The sequence below is a fragment of the Lipophrys pholis genome, assembly GCF_963383615.2.
Source record: "Lipophrys pholis genome assembly, chromosome: 7".
Classification (NCBI taxonomy): Eukaryota; Metazoa; Chordata; class Actinopteri; order Blenniiformes; family Blenniidae; genus Lipophrys; species Lipophrys pholis.
Genome location: NC_137638.1, coordinates 8069035 through 8085942, shown reverse-complemented (window position 1 = coordinate 8085942; position 16908 = coordinate 8069035). Strand labels below are relative to the sequence as shown.

Genomic DNA, 16908 nt, shown 5'->3' with positions numbered 1-16908 from the left:
GGACTAGCTTCCAATACCATTTGGAGGGAGACTATCCAGTTTGCAGGGGCAAGAGAACAGGGGAGGGAGGGACAGGTGAGGAAGAAGGAGCAGAGAGATTAACAGGTCAGAGGTCACAGACAACAGGATCGTTTCTGCTTCAGGTTCAAACAGAGAGAGAGAGAGAGAGAGAGAGAGAGAGAGAGAGAGAGAGAGAGAGAGAGGAGGGTCAGAACAAGTTCAAAATGCCATCCAACAGACACATTAGGATCCTGCTGTTCAAGCTTTGACGAGAAGGCTTCTAATGAAAACGTTGAGGACTTTCAGGCTTCCTCTCAAGTTAAAAAAAAAAAAAAGAGAGAGAGAGTGGAAGCCATTGTAAGGTGAGTAGTCTTACCTTTTGATGACTGGGGGACTCCAGCGGGTGTTGCTTGACTTTTTGATCCCTTTCTGCAATTTCCCTCATCTTCAAGTTCACCTGCAGAGAAAATAATGAAACATTCCACATGTTAAGGTGAACTCCAGAAAAACCAAATGACTCATGGAAAACCAAGAGACGAACTAATGAATGTGTTTCCATAGTAATTTGGCTTGTATGAATGTGTCCGTACAAGCAGTAGGGGAGGAACCGCCACCCGTTTTGGTGGACTTGTGCAATTGTTATAAGAGTTTCTGCTGATGGCTATCTGCAAGCACAAAGCTTTCACTGAAAGCACAGAACCTTTGAATTTTTCAGATACTCAACTATAAATAACAGGGATGAGCTGGTTTCCTGCATACATGATGGAAAAACAATTTTCCTTGAGTTTCTTTCCAGTAATCCAGGACTGATTTGCTGGTGAAGAGACATTTTTAAAACCCGAATAATCAGATCGGGAATCTTAGAGCAATTGTGACAAACCACTGGATGTCAGGCTTTACATCTAATAAAAGTCACTGGAATGCAGAAAGTAACCCATGGAAAGGACAACCACCCAGGATGTTGTCATCATTGAACGTTATCACAGCAATGCATAAAGTTCGAGCTCTGTTATAGGATGTGAATGGTGTAAATGAAGTCAACAATAGAGGTAGAATGAGAAAGAATAATGTCTTTTTGTGTTACGGTTAATGTGGTTTGAGTCAGGATATGTTTAAACTTAGCGGTAGAATGGTAAGAATGGTCCCCAAACTTTGTCATATTGCATGTATAAATTGTGAAGGGAGCAATAACATATAGTAATACAATTGTTATGATTTGACTCAATCAAGACTCTGGTCATGATTACATTGTTTTCATTATATTATATGCTCATGATAACATGATGTAAGGGGTTCAGCCTCAAAACAAAAATGATTTAAGTTCAAGTCTATGTAGAAGAAAGATGTTCTTCCTGTGCCGGAGGGGGTTTTCTTAAGGTACTCTGGTTTCCTTCTACAGTTCAAAACATTTACTTCAAATTCACTGGTGACTCTAAATTACCCATGAGTGTGAGTCTGTGAGAGCCTCTCTGGTCAGAGTGAACACTGGACATTAGGTTTCCTTCTCACAACGTTTTCAAGTGAAAACTGAAAACTTGTGTTGCATTTTGTGTGTCTGTTTACAGGACAAGGGTGCTCAGAGACACTGAAAACACACACACACACACACACACACACACACACACACACACACACACACACACACACACACACACACACACACACACACACACACACACACACACACACACACACACACACACACACACACACACACACACACACACACACACACACACACACACACACACACACACACACACACACACACACACACACACACACACACACACACACACACACACACACACACAATTTAGGTTTGCAAATTCAAGTCACATGCATGTTTTTGAACCATAGAAAGGGCTTGACCTGTATTTGAACCCACAACCTTCTCACTACGAAGTGAGAAAATGACAAAACAATGAACAGTGCCTATTCTTCCATTCCATTCTGTTGTCCCATCTCTCCTTTTCTTTTTCCTATTACAGATGGTCAATAAATGCCTGCATGCCTCCACTCAGACCATTATAAGGCCTTGGTATGCGAGTACTCTTCCTGCACTCAGCACTGTTTTCTCTATCTGCCCTCGTACATTATTTCACACATATTTGTCACCTACACTTCAAAAAGCCAACTTATAATCAGGGTTTCCACTCTTTTCTTGAAATATTCCACAGGACTTTTCAGCATGCATTGCAGACAGTGAAGATGTGGAAATCTCATGGGGACACTGCCTCACCACTCTCGCTGCCTCAAGCCTTTCACTCACTGAGAGATGAGCGCAACATGAGCCTGGGCCCCGTGTGAGAGCACCAGTCACACATTCCAGTCTCCTGGTCTGTCTCAGTGACACACAGGCTTCAAAACAAGAGGCCCACTGTCACTCAAGACGTTGGCGGGGAAACGCATTATGGAGCCCACAGAGTGTCGAGTTTAAAGCCCACGATCACACTCAGCCAAACAGTAAAACCCAGCTGATTGAGTTTCTCAGATGATATACACACACGTGTGGTTTTGTACCTTATTGATCCAGAAGACCATGGCGTCCTCCAGGTCGAACGGCAGCTCCTTTGAGGCACTGAAGGTAGAGAAGCGCTTGACAGAAGCAACCACTTTCTCAATGCTGATCATCTCCACCGTGTAGGCCATCATGAGTGCATCGATCATGGGTATGTGGGCGCTCTGGGACAGACAGAAAGACAAAAGGAGGACAATTCAATTATATTGGATCTTTTTTTTACCCCTCTTTAAACTGCAAATATAACGGGAGCTGGAGGCAGAGTCACAAAATCTAAACTAAACTAAACTAAACTAAAACTGCTATGTGTCTTATTAGTGCACAACATGATCTGATGTACATGCTTATGCTCCAGTAGCCAAATGTATATCTACACTATGAACTTCTGGCTCCCTATACTCGTCAAACAGTAATGTAGTAATCATGTGTTTTTTGACTCACAAAAGATTTTTTTTTTTCTTTTCCATAAAGCAAGAGCCATCCATTCATCTACTATTCATCCCAGTTAGGATCATGGAGTGCTGAAGCCGATCCCAGTTGAAAATACACAAAAGGTATAGTTACACCCTGAAGTAGATACATGTGGCCACAGCCTGCTTTATTTATTTTTTCCTCAAAGGTGAAAAAACAGTGTAGTAAATACTGCTCAAATGTAAAGATGTGGATTCTGCAGATGTAATTCAAAGGTACTATAATTCACAGCTTTTCAGTAAGCTCTTTGCATTGGATTAGTGGTTCTAAATCGTTAAGTAATCAGAGGCTCAAAGCACAGAATACAACTAGTTGTCTCAATGTGAGGAAACAAAGCAGTGTGCCCCAACAACAAAAAGACTAACTGCATTTCTTTATTCCATGCAGTCTTTTTCAAAACCACTGTAGCATGATAAGCACAGTTCAGATTTATCAGCGGTTAAAGAATCTTTAAAAAAACAAAAAAACTATTTAACCACAGATGGGATGGCCCAATAAAATAATTTTTCCCAAGTACATCCTGAAACTGTACACATCCAGAACCTGTAAAGAACAACCAGAATTTTGCTGTCGAAAAGCAAAATTTTTAATTCTCTGTGGGACTGTTAGTGTGCCGTTGTGCGACTAATATTGGAAACAGCAGACTGTGTGATTTCTGCAACTGTCAGCTTGTTTTCACAACCTCCCCCCATAGTATTGATTTCATGTTAATGTGATTTAGCATGAAATCTATACTTTAACAAAACAGGTAGCTAGCTTTTTGGTTTTATGTTCCAGTGTTACAAGGTGACCTACACAAAGCAAGTTAGGAACAGCAGTTTCTTTCTTTACAGATTTACAGTTAATGTCTTCTTTGTAATGTATAAACTGTGCAATTTGCTCTTTGGGCCAGATTGAACCGTCTTGCAGGCCAGTTTTGGTCAGTTAGCCATATGTTTTACATGCTTGAGCGGAAAGTTCAGGTCTCATTGTACATCCACTGAGACACTGATCAGATCTCAACAAGTACCCAGGAGCAAAGTGTCGTAGGAAACTTTGCCACGTTTGCTTTAGTCCTCCAACACTCTTCGTCCTTTAAAAGTTGGATTAAGTCCCAAAATCTACTCGCTAAACACTTGTGCTTAACATCCATTTAGCATGTGGCTAACTAGACTAAGAATTACTGAGTAAGGGTACTGTGTGAATGAGAGCTTGACCAGGACAACCCTATTGTTACTGCATTATTGTGGAGCTTTAACTAACCACAATGGCTTAATCAAAGCTGTCGTCTCTTGTTCAGCACAGTAGGTGTCCAATGTTAAACCCACTCTCAACATCCTAATGCAATCAGGAAGCTCAGCAGGGGCATCGCCGCTCCAAGAGGCCGGACACCTGGTGCCTACCAGTCAAAAAATGGAAACCTGACAGCCAGAGTCATAATTCCCATCAGCCACGCCATGCCAAATTAAATTCTGGTATTTAATCAATATTTCCACACCTCATTTGATGCACAGGTCTGTTCTGATTCCACATCATCACAGACAGAATCGCAGGACCTCAAACTAATACAAAACATTTTACAGTAAACACCATTGTTACAGGCAGCACTCTTGTGCAATGTGTTGTTCGTCTAATCCAATTCTTGATGGAAGTGCACAGAGATTAGGCTTGTTAACGAAACAAATGAGCTATTCAGAGCAATCTGCACAACACGATCCAGATGGACACAAACAGTGGAAATATACTGCCAAACAAAATTACACTGCGATATTAAATATATGGGCAAGTTATTGACCAAAGAAGGGATGAAAATAAGAAGAAATAAGGACTGTTCAACTTCATTCATATAGTAAAAGCTAAGTTTTTGGTCACATCCAGGCAAAACTTGTTTAAAACACATGGGCCCGTTTGTTCACAGTTGATGTGCTGAGGTCTTTACTTAGGTTCACTAAACCTTAGACCTTAAATGCAAATCAGAGCATCACTACGGCTTTAGGAAATAGATTTTACACAGTGTAGCTTATATGGTATGTTTTCACCGTTTCAGCAGCCTCGAAGCAACTCACACTGTTAACCACATTCAGATACCAACATCAAGTCCTACAATGTAATTTGGAGCAATATTGGAGTGCCCAAGGACACTTCAACACATAGAAAGGGTGAGTTTATGATAGAACCAACAACACTGAGATTAGACGATGACCCACTCTACCAACTGAGTCATCAGATAGGACACAGAATTCTCATCCAGGCGTTTTTTTGCTTTGCTAGTCCCAAGACAAGAGTAACTTGTTTTAGAGTATGTGATATGTTATACCACTACAGTGTGCTAGTTTTATAATGCACATACATGTCAAGGCAGCACTGGGTCACACTGTGAAGAGTGATGGGAAATGAACATTCAAACATACACAAAAATAAACATAAACCAATATAAGTTCAAAACAATTATGATATTTTGTTAGTCCTGCAATTGTTTAAATGATTGCACAGAATTTTTTGTCAAAGTCTATTTTTATCTGAAAACATCTCAGTTTAGCACATCTTTGCCGATTGTGCTGCTGTGAGACTCAGCAGAGGACTTTTGCGTTGTTCTCAGACGCTTTGAAAGAAAGGGCATGGCTATAACAGTGGGAAGACTGTTTACATCCATGACTTATGACATCACAATCAGTCAACAAATTCTTTTGCAGCAGGAAACACAGCTCCCAAAGCGAGAACTATCGTAACGCAGCTACATTTCTGCATTGCAACACAAAGGGAGTGATGAAAAGTATTTCGGCACACATTCACCAGCCAGTGTCTTTTTATTAAAAACATACTGGCTGCAAAAAAAAAAAAAAGTCCGATAAGCATGAACAATGTCCTACATTCCTTCTGTACTGGGTTCTGAGCATTTCTACAAATATGGCTAGAAGATGCTGAGAAATGTTCCTTAATACTTCTGAATCGGTGCTCCCATGCTGTTCAATCAGCAAGAACACTCAAGCCCTGTTCACATGAGAACGACTGGAAACTGCATTGTTTTTCCGTCTTCTTTTCTGAAAAGTCTTAAAGGGGACATATCATGCTAAATCCACTTTTTTAGCCCTTAAATGCATTTTGTTGTATATTTAGAGTGTTTAGAAGTACAGAAAAGTTCAAAGTAGTCTCTTCAGGTGCTCCGTTGATATCTTTATATTCTGTTTTGGTCATATTTTGCGATCGGTTTCGATTTTTCTATTCTCTATTACGTTTTTTGAACAATGACGTCACAGTATTCTCAGCGGAACTGCCAAATTAGGACATCGACATTTCGAGCAATCCGCCATTTTTGTTTCTCGCTGCGATTTTGTAGTCCAACCGAAGTTACGAGAGGATAAGTCGAAATGTTCGGTTGTTGGATGTAGTAACCCACAAGCTTCGTTACACCGTCTCCCAGCATCAGAACCTTTTCGAAGTGCCTGGTTGAGTTTTATTTTTCACAGAAATGTACCCACATCTGTGGGTAAGGTCATTTTTGTGTGCGCGAAGCACTTTAAGGACGACTGCTTCAGCAACCTCCGCCAGTATAAAGAAGGATTTGCCGAAAGACTTGGTCTGATTGAGCGGTCAGTTCCTTCTATCTATGGAGACGACAAACAGAGCACTTCGGTAAGCTGTATATAACGCTAAAAGTGTGATGATAAGACGTCCCTGTCATTGTTTTGTTAGCATTAGCAGTTGCACCGTCTTCATATGTTAGCGCTGTGTGCTCGTTTTAGATTATAATGTAACTTCTGTGTTAAATAGTCATTGTAATACAGGCAGTATTGTAGTAGTGAGCATGGATGGAGAAGTTAGTGTAAATATAGTAACACACCATTGCGTTACATCCATATGAAGACGTTGTTCTGTAGGTGCATCATCGTCATTTTCATCTCGCTCCGCCGGGTCCGACTCTGGCTCGAACATGTATGGCTGGATGGACAAATCTTCCGTTGTTGACATTTTGTAAATAATGTGTGAATATAAAGTTTCTGCGCCGCTAGATAATTGTATCTGTTCTATCAAACTACAAAGATGGCCGAACAGGGTGGCGTTGAACCGAGTATCACCTCTGCAACCTGGAGAGGAGGCGGGGTATGAAGTGTCTCATTTGCATTTGAAGAGACCGCCCCAAAACGAGTTGCTCTCAGAAGCACATCAGAAAAGGGGTTGAAAAGGGGCCTGTGGAGCTCTAATAATGAGGAATTCAGACCCAAGCATTGCAGTTCCGCGTTGTATAGACCACAACTGTATGATTTATATGTAAAAAGGAAGGATTTAAAAGCATGATATGTCTCCTTTAAGTCCAGACGGCAAAACTTCGATAACAATCGCAGGACACACAGAAACACTGCAAACTGTAGTTTCTATGTCAGCCTCCCTCATTGGTGGTGTGTTTTTCTGATACAAACACACAGACACGTGTGCAAAGGACAGTGTGTTGTAAACATTCAAGGTCTTGTAAGCTGTCTGTCCTAGTCGTATAGGCCCACTCAGTATCTAGTGTAACAATTGTGTCTCCACTGATGCGGACGATAATGTGGTAACTGTTCACTCTGTTTGAGAAGCACTGTTAAATTTAAGAGGGAGTAAAGCTCTTTGGAATCTGCCATAGTTATAATACGCAACATAAATGTACTGTTTTCATTGCCTTTGGTTCGGAAGAGTATTGCAGTTTGTATTGAAATACTATTACAGAAACCAGGAGACACATACAGTTTAGGTTTAAATAGACACTAGAGTCTGTAGGAGGCCTGGTACTATAATCCCAGGAACAAGTCAATGCAAATATTAGAAGACAACAATGCATCAGTAGATTTGTGATAAAGCTCAGTACATACACAATAGGGGGAACATAACAGCCTGATGTGCTGTTCAGTCTTTTGTTCTCTGCCCTTCATGAACACAGCAGGCATCCCCATGGGGAGCAGGGGAGATGCTGCTGCTGCCCCGAGCTGTGGGTCTGTGTGAGTGTGTGCATGTTGACAGACATTGTGCACACACATAAACACACAGAAGTTTCAGGGGGGCCCGAGAGGATGGCTACCTTCTCAAAGCATCCAAAAGCCACAGCTGCTACATCGAACTATCATGCATGATGCAGAGGAACTGTGCAGGTGTGGGATGTTTTCATTCACACTCACACAGTGATGAGAGAAAACACAGGTTGCTATGGAAACGGATTGTCAAGTCAGCAAACTGGGAGGAAGGAGTGCGTTCGGCAGTCTATCAGAGATAAGCGACATCCCTCTCAGGATTTTCCACATCCCTTCACCGGGCTTTGTGTCTGCCTGCTTACACATGGCCCTATGTGGATTATTCTGTCAGGCCTGCTCTCTGGAAAAGCAGGCGCCTTGTCCGTTACGAGGCAGCCGGAGGAGGGGAGGCCTGCTCAGCATAACTGCAGGTTTCCATGGTAACTAAAGGGGTAGGAAGATGGATGAGATCAAGTGAGCTGGTTCAGTCTATCCGGTATGAAGTGTGCTCGGTTAAAAGAGAAGAAAAGCAAGATACAGGAGTTCACAGCTGCTGGTTGGGTGGGAGTTGTTCTTTACTTCACTAATAGTGCTGTTCATTCAGATGATACAGATGTGGGTTACACAGAGAATGTTTAACCTCATTAGGTGCTGATCTGGGAAAATGCAATGAGCATAACACACATATGACCACATCAGGGAGTGTCAGCAGGCCAACTGCCCTTAGTCCTGCACAGGCAGACGACTGCTCTCTCAGTATTTACCATTTTCCTTTAAAAAAGAAACGGACAAAATGCTGAGCTGAGCTGGATAAAAACCATTTCAACGACTCTTAAAAAAAAAAAAAAAAGATTTTCAAGTGCCAACATTCAGAAAAAAAGCTCTTAACAGTTTGATAAAATTGTGGCTGAGTACAATATAACCGACATTAAGATCCATTCTGAGAAGTATTAGAATATGTAACCCTCTTAACACTGATGGCCGTGATTCAGCTGCCTGCTGCAAGTGAGCACAGGCTTTTCCATTTCTTCAGAACAAGTCAAGACAAAATCTGCTCTCTTCTGAAAGCTGCAGTAGAAAAGATTACTGAAAGCATGACGAGGGGAAAACCAACCAATCAAACAGAACAGAATCTTCTTGACAATAAAACAATTGAGCCAAGGTGACCAGGTGAAGTGTGTTTACATGCAGTGTGAGGTAGACAGTTAATCAACCCAGAAGTTGTTGAGGACTTGCCTGCTGGTTGAGAGTGTGAGATACATTAGATGGGTTATGACCATTTTGTTTTTCATTTTTACGACTTTTGCTTGTTTTCTAGCAATTCATAGAATCAACAATCAAAAACAGCAATAATCAGCTTAACTAACAACAATAAGAAGAGTTGGCTGCTTTTATAAATGAAAGTGAATATTCACCACTCCAGCCACATACATATGCACTATCTATAAAGCCTTGTCTAACTTCGGGCTGCCGAAGGATGTTCAAAGCACACATTCACACAAATACAGGGAAGATAGTGGAATACCTATGCAAGCTGCACAGGCGATGAAACGCTTGCTTATCAAAAAAAAATCAGGATACAAAATCAAAACCAGTTCTCATGGTGGAATATGGATGCAATCACTCGCTGGTCAAGTCTGAACTAACCTAGCATGATGATGAAAATCCAATTTGAATAGAAATGATAAGTCAACTCATCTGCTGACTGTTTCACTCGGTAGAGTAATAAAGCGTGTGTGAAAAGTGAAAAGTGGCATTTCATGCTTGCTACAAAAAAAGTTTCCCTACAGAGTTGACAGTCTTGTGAATGAGTGTTTGTACTGTTTTAGGTATTAAAAAAGAGAATTGGCATTGCAGCTTTTCTTAAAGGAAGCCTGTGCGGGTTCGAATCAAAACAGGTTGCAAATCACTAATATTGCATATCGTGGTTAAGATTTGGTTCACTCACCATTTTGATAGGCATCGAGGCCAGATCTTCCTCCGAGACTGGCGTGTCGTCACTCTCCACGACGTAGATCCCCTTCCTGGCCAGAGTCTGGATTACAGACATGTGGGACTGGAGAGAGGCCGCCTGCTCCGTCTTGAGGATGAGGGTACAGACCCGGCAGTAAAGCTCGCAAGACAGCAGCAGGCGGATGACGGGGGGCTTGATGTGCTCCTGGTCATACTGGTCTGTGTAGAACGGGTCCCTTATGTCCTCTGGTATATGGTCTGCAAAGGGGAAGATTTTTAGGTGAGTCGTAAATACATATATAGATCTGCAGGTGACACACTATGTAATGTGTAGCACCTTGACCAGCAATGTGTTTTCTGCAGTGTCAGCAAGCAAGAGGAATGTGCTGTCCCTGTGATGTTTAGCTTAACTGAAGCAAACATGGCCATTTGTAGCAGTAAGTCACAGTCCTGAGGCCTCTCAGGTGACACTCTACCAAGACGACTTCAACAAAACTGAAGCTGTAAAAAAAACTAAACATGAAAAATGTGGCCCTACATGAACGATTCTGTTGCTTTGGGTGTGAAGTCATTCTCAAAACCAGTGTTTGCAGCCATATATGGACATGAGACGAAGCAGGCGTCTCGAGGCATGCACAAACCAAATTTATGTTACGAGGAAAACCACACAGTCGGGATTATAAAAGGGCTGAAATTATCCTTCCAAAACCTGCTCAAAATCCTACACTCCGCTAAACGGTGCAGCGATTGAAGTAACCCCCTTCAGTTAAATCTCTTTTTAAACTCTGCCTGAGCTCGAGTAATACAGCATAAAGCTCTGTGTGTGTGTGTGTGCGTGTACACTGACCAACGGGATAAAGGGAGCCACTCGTCAGCAATCTCTTGTTCACAAAAACAGGAAGGCAGGCAGGCGGCTTGGCTTCTTCTAGCCTGGTGTGTATATGATTATGTACCACACAAAAGCTCAACGCCAAAAGTGAAGGACTGAAGCCAGGATATCGAACACTACAGGAGAAAAGGAGTTTTATTCTTAAGAATGAGTCGCTCTGCTTTACTTATGCAATAAATGTACTTTCAAATCTGTTTGAGCAATCGGCTGATGAAATGGTTTTAATAACAAGAAGGGAATACACTGAATCGATCCTGCAATAACATTATAGAAACGCTAACTAGCCACGATAGAGATCTTGAGATCCCAGTCACTCCCACCTAACTTTGTTGAAGGTTAAAAGATTTCAGAAAGTCATTGGAATACACCGAGTACTGGTGCAAGGAGATTGGTTTACTGAATTAGATGCTACTGCTAAAAATTCATAACCAAATGTTTGGTTTTTGTTTTTTTAATCTTCCGCCAACATGTAATCAAAAACCCCCACAATAAACAAACTGGCAAATAATTTTGATCATATTGGGCTCAAAATGATTCTATTTTAATTGAATAGATCCAACACGTTATGGATTGTTTCAATATGTACTATATTTTGTCTTTTGCTTTTAACCCCCCACCCCCAAAAGATAAATGAAACATTAAATCTTCTTTAATGTTTAATGGCCTTGCAAAAGGTTTATTTCAGTTGTTTTTGTGGCCTTTTTAATGATCAGTGGCAGATCATTTTTAAATAAGATGCTCTTGACCAGCTTCCTTATTTTCAACAAAGATACAAACTATTTCTGGACTTTTTCATGATAATTGGACCGGCCATTTATTCATCATCAGATGTGGGGCTTCCTCGGTAGCAGGTTTATTCCTCCCCTGTTTTATGAAACATTTGTTTTGGTCTCTGCTCCTCCACGGGGAACAGTTCACATGACATATGGCAGTCTTCTCATTTGTTGACGCAGCGTTGGAAGAGATCGACAAGCCATTTCTCTTTGCTGATCAATAATGAATTGTTGTCATCGGAAAAGAAGCATGAATTTCAATGACAATTTAAGATGATGGATAGACAGTACCTATTGGCCCGCGCCAAATCGCACCAGACGCTGATAATTATGTGGTATAGACATGAGCTTATTATGCAGAACGCTCAGTAGCTTGGGTCGTTCCCGGGGAGCTGTGTACAAGTAAATAAACACAGTGGAACAGTAGGAGGGATTGTGTATGAAAACAAAAGGGGTCTAGCCGGGGAGAGTCTTCACGTTCGACTTAATTCTGCAGACACTGATGTCATGTGGCAACTGCCCCCCTCTCCACCTTCCTGCCACCCAGAGCAGACCGAGATAGGGTGGAGCGTGAGGATATGGAGCCTGGCAACAAAGCCAGTGATGATCTGGAGTCAGCCAGCCATGATCTGCACTGTACTGACTGGCAGTCTGAGGCCAGGCGGACCAAGTACCAGCAACGTGCCTGCAACTGTGACGGGTCCTCCCTCTCACCAGCTCTGTGGCTCAGACTGAGAGCAGCTGCAGCACAGGCAGAGGCCACTAGGACAGGAGGGCATCGACACAAAACACAAGGCAGCGCGATCAAAGGCGGATGAAGAAGGGAAGCACGCAGACAAACACATCGCAGACACATCCCAGGCTCTGACAACCCCCACCATCACAGGACGGATGCACTTATTTATAATGGAACTACACCACATCAATTGTTTACACATTGCTGCCTGTTTCTGTCAGTCCCCTCACGAGCCACATAAACAACTGTGCAGCATTAGCATTGCCACATGAGCCATAGGATGGAAATAAAATGGGCCTAATAGATTCAGTTCCCATGAGAGGAGGATAATTGCAGCTGCACCTGAGAGCAGCTTCCCTCTGGGTCACCAAAGCTTCAGGAGGATCTGAATCTTTGATCTTTTTTGACAGTACAAAGATGCTCGTTTCACCCATTAACCATAGCTTATGATGACAAGACAGTGAAATGACAAAGTAAATGGCTATAAGCACAGGTATGTGCTCGGGTGTATTTTGAGAAAGGGGCTTAAAGGTAGATAATGGACTGTAAAAATAACAATGGGGACTATAATATCCTTTCTCTAACCTGGATTACGATTAAAAATCCTATCTTTCTGTCGTCTGTTGAGAATCAATGATTGTGTTGTATTAGGAAATCTCTGTAACAACCGCAGATACAAATGAGACCGCAGAATACAAAAGAAAGCTTGTATATGGACCAGAAACCACACTGATGCAACAGAAATGCAAAGCAGAGAATGATGGGACCGATAGCGAAGGCTTATGCTGACTGAGCCCAGCTGTTACGATAAGAGGACTACCTGTAGCACATCAAAAAGATAACTAGCAGCTCCTCTGAGAAACAATGGCTTCCTTTTCTAGTATGTGGCTAATTATCAGCAGCTGAAATTGTTGCAGGAGTTATGTCAGACGGTCGAGAGGCAGGCTCCGGTTTAGAGGTAAAAAATTCATGAAATGAGTGAAGGCGCTCAGATAGAAATCAGGCCATCACTGGCCCGTGATGCGTTGGTTTCACATGGTTAATAAATAGATAAACACAGAAAAGTCCATAGACGATGTAACCTGTGATGGTTTATGGCAAATTATCTGTAAACATAGGGTCAACTTGCCTACAGGACACCCAAATGTCATTATCAGTTTGCTGTTAGAAGCAAGACAAAAAGAGAAACATAAACTGTGTTGTGTTAAATTCTACTTGAATTTACCTCAACTGTTCACAAACATTTCTGAAAATCTTTGCTATTAAAACATGTGACGAGCCAAGAGAATCTGGTCTAAAAGGACCATTACAAATGCTGATTACAATCCTAACAGGAAGCGTGCGTGCATTTGTGTGTGCATCTGGCAGTGCCGATCAGTATTTTCCATGCTGTGTGTTGACTCTAACAAATATAGCCCGATCGTCGGCGCCTGTCACTCAGACAGATTTAGGGTTCGATCTCATTTTCCGTTCCATAGGAATGGAGGGACCTGGTGAATCAGGGCGGGAGCTTTACATTGTTTCCCCATGTGTCGCAGGAAAATCGGCCCGAGCACGTGCATACAAACATACAACAAAGATATCTTTCTCTTGAGCTTTCCCTGTCAAAGTATATCTGCTGAGGCCCCACTCAATGTGCTGAGCTTCAATGTGTCAAGAAGAGTAAACACATGGTTCCCACAAGAACATTGGAAGAGAAAATATTTTGCTGATTCTCGCTGTAGTAAAAATATACTAGGCTTTTATTTTGTAATGCTACATATACAAATTTTATGACAAGTGAACCATATAGCTGTCTATTAGTCTACAGAGAGAGAGCATGTGTATCATGGCTGCAAACTAAATTACTTACCAATTCCGTAGGCTTTGGCAAACAGCCAGCGTAGGTTGGCAGCTATTTTTGCTCTGGCAGAGTCGTACATCTCCAAAGATACAACGTCCATCGTGCCTTCTGCAACCCCACCTAGTTCCACTTTCCTCCTGGTACTGTCCTCGCCAGAACACAAATCAACGTCCATCCTACAAAACATAAACATACAGTTACAGTGCTGAGTAAGAGATTTGGCCAAATAACAGGGTACAAGCCAGCTACAATTTGCCAAATTGCTAATTCCTTTCCTCCTGAGAGGCTGGATGCTCTCTGTGAGTGATACGACAATAAATAATTCAATAAAATTACACTGGTTTGAGCATTTCGAGGTTCATTAGGGAAAATGTTTTTGCAACCTTCATCCCCTGAAAAATCGTCAAGTCTTGTCTGGGCTCAATTAAGGCATATGAAGCCATCCTGACAGACACATTCATTATGTTAATCACTTGATTATAGAGAGATGGCTATCTTTGCAGCACCTGATGCTTAAATGAAGCCGTGGAGATCAAAAAAAGCACTGATTGTAAGAATGAATCTTTCTGGTCACTGTGGAAAGCACACAAGCTATGTGCAAAATATTTCTGATATGTATGTGCAGGGTGTAGGCAATCTGGAGTCTGACTGAGTTGGTAACTAGTTCATAAAGCAGTGAGACTATGCAACACAACGTAGTTGACTGGTACAGTAATCTTAATGTTTTCTGACAGGTCTTGGTGTAACTATTGCCAATTCTAATGTGTTTTTCTGTTATATCTGTACACTCCTGTTTTCTTTATCAGAATGATGTGCACATGTTATTAGAGTGTGAGACCTACAATCACCCAAACAACATACCCAATTACACTAATTACAGGATGGTGAATTGGAAGACTAGACAGTGCTTCTCTGTGCTTACATATGCCTTTACAGTGAGGAGTTAGGGGTCTGTTTGACCTCAACAGTTTAATTATCATTGCAATAACAACATTATTCTCTCAATGTGTTCATCCATGGGCGGCCCAATTCCTGCCTGTTGGCCAAGCTTGTGATAACAGATTGAGTCTTTTCTTTAACGTCAGTATGCTGGTGTTTGGGTAACGTTAATGAGGTGGTGGTGGTTTCTGTAACAGTTGGTTCAGCTGAACGGACATGCATGCAAATGTTAAGAGGCTAACTGACGCCTGCTAACCGTTAGCGCCGCATGAATGACGCTCGCTCGCTGGCAAGCCCCCTTACCTTGAAAGGTGTGGCGTTAACGTCCCTCCAGAAAACGGTTATCCAAGGACGTGTCTCGTCGCACAGTGGCCCGCTGTGTAAAAAATCCTGCAGCGGCAGCAGCGACGCATTTTAGCCTGCTAATAATGCTAGTAGCAGGGAGGCGAGTCTGTGAGGTCTCCTCCCAGCAACAAGAGCCCAACCGCGGCCTGCGGGACGAGCGCACCGCGGAGAGACTTCCAGGCAGGAGGGGGGAAAACACAGAGTGACTCCGGAGAAGGAAAAACACGGTGTACACAGTCTCTATCTCTGTATTAAATACATCGTGTTAGATAAAATATACACAGGCTGCGAGGCCAGCGGTGTGCTCGCACTCTGCCCATAGAAATGTAATTCTCATCCCAGGTTGCCTGCCTGGAGGCTTCCACTGCGCATGCGTGATCATCGTCCAGCCTACTTCTGGGAACTGCTCAGTCCCGTTCACCTATTCTAATTCATGTTCAAACAGGGCTTTCTTACCTTTTTAAGGTTTTAAAGGCAGCCTAAATGTTTTCAAATCAAGGAAAGTTAAGGTGATCTGTACATTATTGGACATTAAAACCTTATAGATGCCCCCCCCCCCCCATTTAAATAAGCTTAATTTCAATTTGTACAGGATATAAAACAAACATTTACATTTTCACCCTTACGGAACACTTGCCATGTGTGAGGACAATAGTGTACTTGTGACGTTGATCTATTGTGACATCTAGTGTTCAAAATGAGTGTTAACATTTTATAAAAAAAAAAAAATGTCATTACAAACTAAAACAGGGGTGACAGACAATTTAGTTTAGGGACCACATATAGAACAATTTCATCTTCAGTGGGCCGAAACGGAAATATAGTGCCATAATAACCTTTCAATTTGCACTTTAACGTTTTTCTTTTGTCATGACACATAGTATAGGTGATGAAAATGTCTATATTTATATAAAAAATCCAAAACTTACTCATGAAAATTACTACAATATCAACATAAAGCCAATTTTAATGAAACTTGAAATTAGTTTAGATGAGATCACATGAGATGAGATCTGACTTTATTAATCCCACATGAGGAAATTCAGTCATCTCAGCAGCTCAAACATCGCACAAATATAGTTGCACACAAGAGAATATGTAAGTAGATAATTAGATAAATATATATGTATATATACACATGGAATGACAGGGGACACAATACTCTGGTAGAGTAGTATTGATATTTTTACAATATTAACAGTGCATCAGTGCCATGACAGTGGTATTTACAGTTTATTACTCGGTTCCTGCTGTTGAACAGACTCACAGCAGCAGGTATGAATGAAATGTGGTAGCTCCGGTCTGCCACTGAAAGAGCTGGTTAATACTCTCACAGTGTCGTAGATGGGATGAGAGGCTTTGTCCGGGATAGATTCCAGCTTTGCCAGGATCCTCTTCTCACCCACCTCCTCTATGGTCTGCAGCGGGGCCTCCAGGACAGAACCTGCCCTCCTAACCAGTCTGATCAGTCTGGTCC

General features: G+C 41.9%; 1 protein-coding gene across 1 annotated transcript in view; it reads right to left on the bottom strand.

Annotated features, from left to right (window-relative positions):
• The window catches only part of camsap1b (calmodulin regulated spectrin-associated protein 1b), a 29306-nt gene extending 13510 nt beyond the window's left edge, over positions 1-15796 (bottom strand). Inside the window, exons 1-5 of the mRNA XM_080466471.1 lie at positions 15390-15796; positions 14157-14323; positions 9902-10164; positions 2524-2685; positions 377-457 (exon numbers count right to left, since the gene is read on the bottom strand). Coding sequence (XP_080322597.1) covers positions 377-457; positions 2524-2685; positions 9902-10164; positions 14157-14322 — 672 coding nt within the window. The 5' untranslated portion in view covers position 14323; positions 15390-15796. The remainder of the gene's footprint in view (positions 1-376; positions 458-2523; positions 2686-9901; positions 10165-14156; positions 14324-15389) is intronic.
• Between the last annotated feature and the right edge of the window lie 1112 nt (positions 15797-16908).